The sequence below is a fragment of the Mauremys reevesii genome, linkage group 26 (genome assembly GCF_016161935.1).
Source record: "Mauremys reevesii isolate NIE-2019 linkage group 26, ASM1616193v1, whole genome shotgun sequence".
Taxonomy (NCBI): Eukaryota; Metazoa; Chordata; order Testudines; family Geoemydidae; genus Mauremys; species Mauremys reevesii.
The window spans coordinates 6,134,961-6,144,386 of NC_052648.1; the positions used below are offsets into that span (position 1 = coordinate 6,134,961).

Genomic DNA, 9,426 nt, shown 5'->3' on the forward strand with positions numbered 1-9,426 from the left:
AGCGGCGGGCCAAGGACTGATCCCTGCAGGACCCCACTAGAAACGCACCCACTTGCTGATTCCCTGTTGGAGCTGCTTGGAAATTAAATATCAGAGTGTTTTGTTTGGGATTGGTTGGTTTGTTCTTTCCAGAAGAAAGGGTTTTTCTTGATTAAAATGGACATTTTTGCAAAAATTTTCCATTTTTGCCCCAAAAAACCTATGACGGCTCCTGGCTTGCAGCTTTTCATCAAGAATCTGAGAATCAAGAGGGTTATTTAATGAAAACATGTTTTGTGGTGGGGGAAAGTCAATTCTCAGTCAGTTCTACTGTGTCCTTTCAGTCCAGTCCTAGCAGGGGAGCTCAAGCATCCCCATCTCCCCCTGCCTAGGTCCTGCACTGCCGTGAGCCTCTGCATGACACTGCTTTCTCCCTCACAGCCCGTGCAGCCAAAGGAAGCCAACGGCAGGATCCTGACCTACAGTCTCCGCTGGCAGCGAAGGGGGCAGCCGGCTCTCCTGGCATGCCTCACCCGCTCCCTGCAGTGCGCCCTGGAGCTGCCGGCCTCCGAGGGACACACCTTCTTCCTCACCGCCAGCAATTCCGTGGGCGAGTCCCCTGCTAGCAAGCTGTCGATCCCGGCGGTGCAGGCCCAAGCAGGTTAGGCCCCGCGTGGGGTGATCTTTGCGCCCCGGGTGGGGTGGTGGCCGGGCCGGCCGGCAGTTGGGTTAGAGCTGCAGGGGGATGCGGGAGGAGTTCTGTGCCAGGCGGGGTGAGGGGGATCAGGCGCTTATCACTAGGTGAGGGCGGCTCCCAAGCAGATGGGCCGGGAGCACTGGGCCATTGGGTTCCCACGGGGGGGCGGGGTGAAGCCCATAATGGGACCCCGGCTGGGGAAGGCTGAGCTGCACCCCCGACAATGGGGTGATACAATGGGGAGCCCCACTAGGGCACTGCCCTCTTGGAGCATGTGTGCTCAGCGCGGCCCCACAGCACAACGGGTGCTTGGGAGCCCCCAGGGACCCTGTCGGCTCCATCTCTCCCCGCCCAGGCAGAGGGAGCACAGGGGAGGCATTGCACCACCCGACCCGAGTTCCCCTTCAGCACAGGGTCTGGGGGTGAGAGGCAAACTGCACCTGAAGGCCAGCCCTGGGCGTGCCTCCCTCTCCGCTACCCCCGTGCTCCTTTCAGTGCCGCCACCGCTGCCAGTCCTGGTCTCTCCGGCGAGCGACCACAGCCTCCTCCTGCAGTGGGATCCCCCCGGCTTCGCTGCAGCAGCCTATGTCTTCGAGTGGGACCGGGCGTCTGAGAACCGGGGGCAGAACAGCAGCTGGCGCTATGAGCTGGGGAACATCAGCAGGGTGATCCTGGCAGGTGCGTGGCGGGTGGGGGAGTGATTCCAGAAGTGACAGAGCGGGGGGAGGGGAAGGGGGAAACTGAGGCAGGACCCCCTCCACATTCCTAGTTAGGACTTCACATCAGACCTAGTGTTGTGAACAAGCCCCTGCAGGGAGCTCTCAGTGCACGCGGCACTGAGCCAGCGAGAGGTGGGTCTTTGTCCTCCTCTAGTAACTGATGAAGATAAGAACCTACTACTGCTCCTAGCTTGCAGAGTTACTCCTCTAGCTCCGGGGTTATGGGCTCAGGCTTTTAGTACTGCAGGTCCCACGTTCAAACCCTGTCGTCAGCCCACGTCCCCCAGGCTGGGTGTGAGGTTGGATAGCCAGGCAAAGCAGGAGTATAGGAATTACCAGCTGGGAACAGGCAAGTCCAACAACAGGTGATGCTGAGGCATCCTAGGCATGGGGCGGGGGATGGATTCCTTCCTGACCCCGTATGGTGATCAGTGGATACCCTGAAGCATGTGGGTTGAGTTGTCTTGTCAGATGTGCTCCCGCTTAGAGAAATGGCCGCTCATTTGTTTGGACCCACTTCTGCAGCCTCCCACCCAGGGGGGACTGAAGCGGGAAGCAGGGAGGCTATGCTTTTGGGTGCACCTCCCCTGGGGCTGTGATGCAGAAGAGACGGGAGGTTTCACCATCGCTTGTCCCTGTCATGTCCCCGCAGAGGCAATTGAGCCGGGGTATCTCTACAGCCTGACAATCTTTGCCCTGAGCGACGGAGCCGTCCGGGCTGCAGGAGCTACAAGCGCTTACTCCAAGCAGATCGGTAGGTGCCGAGTGTTTGGGGCAGACGCAGCCAGATCCCTTCCACCCCTAGGAGAAACCCAGCAGCGCTCCAGCCAGCAATGTGGGAAAGGGTGCAGGGGCCACTGAAGAATGCCAGTGGCTTTGCTGGGGAAGCATTAGTCTGGTATGAACATTAGCATAGACCGTTGTGTCTCCTGCTGAGCTCATATCTTCCCCTCCCGTCCTGAAACCAGAGGATGGTTTGGGGAGCTCCTAGGAGACTTGGGAGTTGAGGACTTCTGGTTTCTGTAGGTGTGGAAGCCTTTATTCCTGCAAGGAGGAGGGAGTGGAGTCTAGTGGTTAGGGCAGGACTCCTGGGTTCTATTCCCAGCTCTGCTACTGACCTGCTGCATGGCCTTGGACAAGTCACATTGCTGCTCTATGCCTCCATTTCCCCATCTGTAAAATGGGCATTCATGGAGTTGTGGGGAGGGATGGAAAGGGTTAATATTTGTGGCAGGCTTTGAGATCCTTCCAATGAAAAGCCTAAAATACACAGCTGGGAATGAAGGGAGAGGGGACCTCAGCTTTGGGTGCCTGGGATGGGGCTGGTTAACCCTTTCCTCGCCACCCCCTCTGTGGTTGCAGCTCCATTCCGTGCCCCAGCTCTGCATCCCACCCGTGTCTGGCCATCCCAGGTGGAGGTGCAATGGGAGGAGGTCCCATTGGAGGAGCAAGGTGGCTTCATCCGGAACTACACCATCTCCTACGAGGAGCAGGGAAAAGACACCCAGGGTGAGGCACCACCTGGCTTTGTGCTCCATGCTGGCCGGGCCTGCACTCACCAGCTGGGACTGAGCAGCGGCATCTCCTGTCTTACAGCCGTGGTGGTGAACGGCTCCGTCCGTCGCTATCTCATCGCGGGTCTGGCTCCTGACTCCGTGGTGAGGGTGGGCATCTCCGTCAGCAACGACGGGGGAAGCACCCAGGGCTCTGTCCTCTCCATCAGAACCAGAAGCCTTGGTGAGGAAAGTGGAGAGCCGGGTGCTATGCCCTGGAGTGGGGGTGCTGGGGGTTCAGCGGGCACTGAAATGAGATGGCGCTTGGGCACATCGAGTCCCTTGGCCAAGGTAGGATGGATTCCTACCAGCACCTCCTCCAACCAAGCTATGAGGCTTCCACCACTTCCTTGGGGCAGATGATTCCTCTGCTGGATCGCTCTCGATTCTGCACTTCAGCCTACACTTCCCCCTTTGCCCAGCTCCATCCCATTGCTCCTGTTTTCATCCCCTTGGAGTATCCCGTACTGGTCCTCTCCCCCTGGGGGTGAGCCTCTCTCCCCCCCTCATCCCCATAAGCCAGAGTCTCCAGGCTTCCTAAGGCTTGAGATCGGTCTCTCTATTTTGCGGCAGATACATTCACAAGGCCTGTGCCTCCGCTGCCTTGCACAGCCCTGTACGCCGGGGCCAAGGGCTCCCCTGCCAGAATGGTCCCATCTTCCGCCCGCCTTGCACGGGTGCAAAGGATCACGCGGGGCAGCGGAGAACGGGAGACAATCCCTGTGGGCTGCAGTAGGTCTTGGGCTGTCCCTGGGCAACCCCCTAGCGCCAGCTGGGGGGCTGCAGTGCAGGCTCCCAAGGGCTCTTGCTCATGGGTGCCCAGTGGCTTTGCACCTAAAGCTTTTCCCGGCTTTCTTTGTAGACGATGGGAAGGTCGAACTGTTGTTGTCCTCCCTGTGCATGGGGCTAGTCGTCCTGCTCATCACGGCCGCTCTGGCCTGCGTCCTCAAGCACCCCCTGTACGTATGTTTGTGAGTCCCACCCCCCACCCCCTGGCTCCCATAAGCTAAGGATGGTCGGGTGTGGTTAGTACTTGGACGGGGGACCACCAAGGGACACCTTGGTCCTATTGTGTAAGGAAGTGGCCTTTGAGAAGAGAGCACCCCCTACCACACGGCTGAGTCAGCGTGGGGCTGGGCAGGGTGGGGGGTAACTCAGCGAAGGATGCTCTTCGTGCTGAGACGGCACCACGCCCCCCGCACCTCAGCGCGGTGCTAGGGAATACTGTGCTGCCGCGGGGTCCGGCCTGTCAATGAGAATTGACACGCAACCCCCGGAGGGCTTTCGGCCGCAAATGATCTCCTGGCACTTCCTGCCAAGGAGATTTTAGCCCTGGTGTCCTCCGTCCCCTTCCGCCTCCCTGATTGTTCCTGCAGTTCTAGCTGGACACAACGTTCCTCCCCGCTCCTTGTCCCGAGCGGCAGGATAGGGGTGCCAGGTGCTGTTAAAAACCCGCCTCATTCCCCTAGAGGGGACTGGCGGCATCCTAGAAATCAGAGCTGGAGCAGACCTACGAGGTCCCACCCCGTCCATCTCCCAGCCACGGCAGGATTCATCCCCCCAGGGCAGGTTGCCAAGCCCAGGGAGCTGCATCTCAGTAGTAGGTGCAGGAATTCCTGGGCAGAGTTTGCTGAGCCCTCTGGGATGGGAAGTGCTCCTGTAGAAATGTGGCGAGTCTCAGTTCTTTTCCTACCTACAGAAGGGCCTTCATCTTTCCCTTTAAAACACTTAGCGTCCCTGTGATCTTAGCATTCCCTTCAGGCCTCCTGCCACAGCATCCTGGGACAGGACTTTGGGAGGTTAGTCAATGCCATAGGCATCCCTCGGCAATGCAGACATGATCAGCAAAGCTCAGACTGTCGTTGATTTCAGTGAGCGTGGGACCAGCCCCCTGGTCTGGGACCTCCGGATCCAGTGTCAGGGCCTTAGTTAAGGAGCCACCAATCCCTGGGGAGACTAGTCGCGAGAATGTAGAGAGAGGCATTTCCCTCCTCGACGTGGTCATCTCAGTACCGATGCTGGGTATTGTCCTCTACAGAATACAGGGCTGCCTGTGGCCGCAAGTCCCTGACCCTGCGAAAAGCCAGCTGGCCAGCTGGCTGCCACAGAAAATGTGGCTGGTGAGTATACGGTTTTCTGCACAGAGATATGGTGGGTGCTGTGTGTTAGCTGCCTCTCTGCTCCCAGTAAGAGGAAGGCCCCTGCCTGAGAGAGCGGCGTGGGGCAGTCCACAAGGAGCTGAGTGCTGGCGGCCTGCAGGGCTGCACACTAACAACAAACAGTGTCAATAAGTGGCCAGGCAGGTGCTAATACCTAGATCCCTTGAACATGAAAGCTGGTGGGAGTCAGGCTCTGTCCCCAGCCAAATATGAGGATTGCTAATAGCTGGCTACCCCCGTCCGCTACCCCCGTCCCTGCCCGAGGGTTTCCTGCACCCTACGCTGGGAATCGGTCGCTGTGTCTGGCACGTATACTAGGAGCAGGCTATAAGCTTCTCCCTCCAGTGCCGTAAGAGCTGGGGGTCATGTCTCCAAGGAGCACAGAGAGAAGGCGGGAGTGGAATGGAGAGACACAGCCCAGGCTGGGATTTCTCCCGGCCTCTGCCAGGTCCCCAGTCAACGCCGAGCCACCTCCCCGCCCTTTCCACGGGACAAGAAAACCCCCTTCCCCAGTGACTTGACATCTCGGAGTGCTGCACATCCAGGAACGAGGCCCATCGTCTAGCTGCCCCACCACTGCTCTCTGGCTGCGTGAAGCCCCTTAAACTTAGCAATATGTCTCCTGCCCCTGCAAGGACTGCAAGGGGCGGGTGTCTGTATTTCTTCAGCCATGGGCACCCGGCGGGTTTTCCAAATTCAGCCATGCTCCCAGTCTGCTTGCCAGCCTCCCATTCCCTGGGCCCTTCCTTTGTGTACCATTGGCTGGCACCATCATGTTACTGGGGGGCGGGAGGGGCCCATGGAATTTACCCGCTGGCTGCCGCAGTCAGAGGTCACCAGCTGCTGGGCGCATTACTAGCACTGGGGGGCATGGTTTTGGCAGATAATAAATTCACGGAAAAAGTGCATTTGAGAGACAGCGAAATGACGTGCGAATTTCGGTTGAATTCAGCAGATCGTTTCGGCTGGAAAAACAAAACGAAGGGGGAGGAATTGAAAAAGTCAAATCAGTTTGGCCATTTTGAAATGAAACGTTTTTGGCTTTTTGTTTCCAAATGGCATTTTTCTTTTGAAATTTTGCTAACTTTTTTTTTTTTTTGAAAGGCGGGTGAAAAATACCCCAAAATGACCTGCTCCAAAAAACAAGGGGGGGAATTAAATTGTTCAGAGTCAAACAGAACATTTTAGTTCGACCCAAAAAGATTTTGTTTATATGTTTGTTTCAGTGAGAAAAACCCCAATTAATTCAGTTTTGATTTAGACCAAACCATTTACTTTCTTTGAAGCGGGGGCATCTGCCCCTAAACCAGAAAAACCAATGATTCGTTCAGTTCCCCATGTAACCTCCTCTCCCTTGCAGGACTTGGGGAACTTCCCAGCAGAGCAGAGCAGGAAGCAGAGAGCGGGGTATCCCGACTTCCCGTTCTGGGGGGTCTCGGGAATCATCTGTGGCCAGCAGGAGGAGGAGATGATGTGCAAGTTCTTCCTGGAAAGCACTTGGGGAGCAGAAGCCTCTAGCACCGGAGATAAATACAGGCAGCCTCTCCAGACCATCCTCCTCCGGGGAGACGTGACCACCCCAGACCATTCCCAGGCAAGACGCCAAAGCACGGTGGAATATTCCACAGTGATTGTCTGGGCATATCCCAGTGATGCCCCTCCAAGTTCTACTGCTCCCTGGCCCCAACCTACCCCTCAGAGCCCAGAGAGCTCTGGTCCCAGCTGTGAGCCTGGCTGGAGGATCTGCTTCCAAAACCCAACCTGTGAGCCCCTGAATGGGTCATGCTGGCGATGCGGCCAACAGCCGGATGGAGGGCCCGCTTCCTTCGGGGCATTTCCGCTCCTGAGGACCCTGGTGGTGGAGGGATCTGGAGACCTCCAGCCTAATGGAGATCACCCTGCGGGCGCGCTCAGCCCAATGATGCCCTATCGGCCTCTGGAGAGAGACCTCCGCTCCTGGGGCATGCGTCCGAATGAGGGAGGGCAATAAGACCGTCTCGGTGGAGTCTCACCCCACCAGGCAGAGGGGCGGGACGTCAAGCAGAGCCCAGCTCCCCTGGGGGTGGGAGTGAGAGCCCTGCTGGTAAAAACAGGGCCTTGATACCGGGGCGGGCTGAAAACGGGGCTGGAAGGAGCCAGGTTGGCCTGGATCTCCATGCAATAGTCACAGGCGCAGAGAGGCCTTCCTCTTCCCCTGCCTCTGCCACCTTTTCCTCATGCTTAGCCAGCCTGGGCCAATCTTGTCCCGCTAGTGCAGCCTGCTGATCCGTGTGTGTCGTCTCGCTCTCTGTGCCTGAGCTTTGGACGAGCTGAGCGTCTCCCAGGCCCTGGCTACGGGGCCTGGTTCCTGCTCCGGAGGTTCACGCTCAGTGACGTCAAGCGAGACAGCGACCGTCCAGCTAGCAAGTCCTGCCAGTGTGTTTAGAGGCCTCCTGTCCCTCTTGCTACACGCTCCTGGGTCTCATTAGCAGCGAGCGTAGGCGTTGGAGATGGGGGGATTGTTATCCATTCCCTCCGCCTATCTGGGTTTGTTCCCCGCAGTACAGTGTTGGGTCCCAAATAACTTTGCTAAATGTACCCCCCCCCCCAAAAAAAACCCCAGAAAAGCCGAGTCAAACTGCACATGCTGCTGCTCTGGCAGCTACTGCAACACAGAACACGGTGAGCACCCCTGGAGGGCCTACAAACTATTTAAAGGGATACGCCTCTATTTCTATACATTCCGTGTCTTAAAGAACCCCCCATCCATTGAACTGCTGAGGTTTAGCTGACTGACGCAGGATTAAACTGGACTCCTTTATGGAGCTTTCGCTCTGAATTTCTCGTGGGCGTTGCTATTTGTGGGTGCTTATGGCTTACTGACTCCCCCTGCAGCCCCAGGGGTGCAGTCTGCATGGAGCAATTAAACCGTGCGTGTTTGCTGGTCTGTGGTATGTCTGCTTTGGATGGGGATTGGATTGTGTCTTAATGTGACTGTTTGCTCAGCACCAAAGCCTTTGGCAATGTGGGGGCACGTGTAATAATTCCCCCCCCCCCCCCGGTTATTAAACCTCCAGAGGAAGCCGATCTGTTGCATTCCCCCCACCCCGCTCCTGTTTTCTAGGAGGCCGTGGGTTTCAAATCCCACCTTAGACCTCCCCTCGGCCAGGCCGGGACTGCTACTTGTCCCACTATCCTCTCAGTGCGACCTCGTGCTGTTTATAGACACCTGTTGTGTCTCGTCCTTTCCTGCCTTTGTGAGTGCTGCAGGGCAGGGGGCGTCTCTTCGTTATGTATGTACAGCGCCTAGCGCAAAGCTGCCCCTGTTACAGTCCTGCCAGTGGCAGAGCGGGACCCTCTTTAGAGAGAAAGGCTGGTCTTGGGATTACGATAAGGGCCCGGACTGCAGGAACTCTGGCTTCAGTCTCTGACACAGACTCTGTGACCTTGGGCAAGTCACTTCAACAGGAGTGAACGAATTCAATAGCCAGAGGGTCAGACGTGCTGGCCCCTTTCCCCAGGAGCAGTTTGACACATGTCAGTGTTTTTAAGAACACGTTAGCCATTAAACGTGGGTCAGGAGTGGTCTAAACATACTTAATCCTGCCTCAGGTTGGGAGGATGGACTCTCTGAGCTCCTTTTCAGCCCTACTCCATTTGGGTGATTCTGTGTGCCAACACTCTCTGCCTCAGTTTCCCCATCTGTAAAACTGAGCCAACAAGCCTTCCTTTCCCCCTACGCTTTGTCGGCCTTGTCTATTTTGACTGCCAGCTCTTTGGGGCAGGGACAGTCTCTCGCTCTGCGGCCGTGCGGCCCTGATCTTGGATGGGGCCTCGTTACGCTGCCGTAACACAACTCACGAACCACAAAGAATTCCATTAGCTAAACGGAGGAAGGTCAGAGCGGAGCTGATAACAAACAAGAGTCACTTGTTTAAACACAAATCCCACCCCCCGCCGCAAATGAACGATTTAGAAAAGACCTAAATATAAACCCCAAAGAAAAGAAAGTGTGTGTGTGGGGGGGGGTGCAAACAAAGAGGTGACTCACTTCCCCAGGGGCCGGGCGTGAGACACTTCCAAGCGGGGGTCGTGCTGCCATGGGGGGAAAAGGACAGACAGTTGCCTCCAGTTACAACAATCCTTGCGGCGCTGCATTGTGCGACGGCAAAGAATCCAGGCTTTCGAGCCAGGAACCTCAGCTGTGAAGGCCTTTGGCAGGGACAAGGCTGAGCAAACAGGGAAACAATTGAACAGGGGAACAAAACAGCTCTGAAGAGGAGAGAGCAAATTAATTAAAAGGCATTGTGGGGGGAGAGAGAGAGAATATAGACTGACGG

At 56.9% G+C, this 9,426-nt stretch overlaps 1 protein-coding gene across 1 annotated transcript; it reads left to right on the forward strand.

Annotated features, from left to right (window-relative positions):
* Window positions 1–724: 724 nt before the first annotated feature.
* On the forward strand, window positions 725–7,360 carry LOC120391935 (interleukin-6 receptor subunit beta-like). The gene is made up of 8 exons (XM_039516202.1): window positions 725–752; window positions 1,172–1,354; window positions 2,048–2,149; window positions 2,758–2,904; window positions 2,992–3,132; window positions 3,811–3,907; window positions 4,987–5,068; window positions 6,468–7,360. Exons 1-8 carry the CDS (start codon window positions 725–727, stop codon window positions 7,095–7,097), a joined length of 1,410 nt encoding a protein of 469 aa, XP_039372136.1. The 3' UTR covers window positions 7,098–7,360.
* Window positions 7,361–9,426: the final 2,066 nt, after the last annotated feature.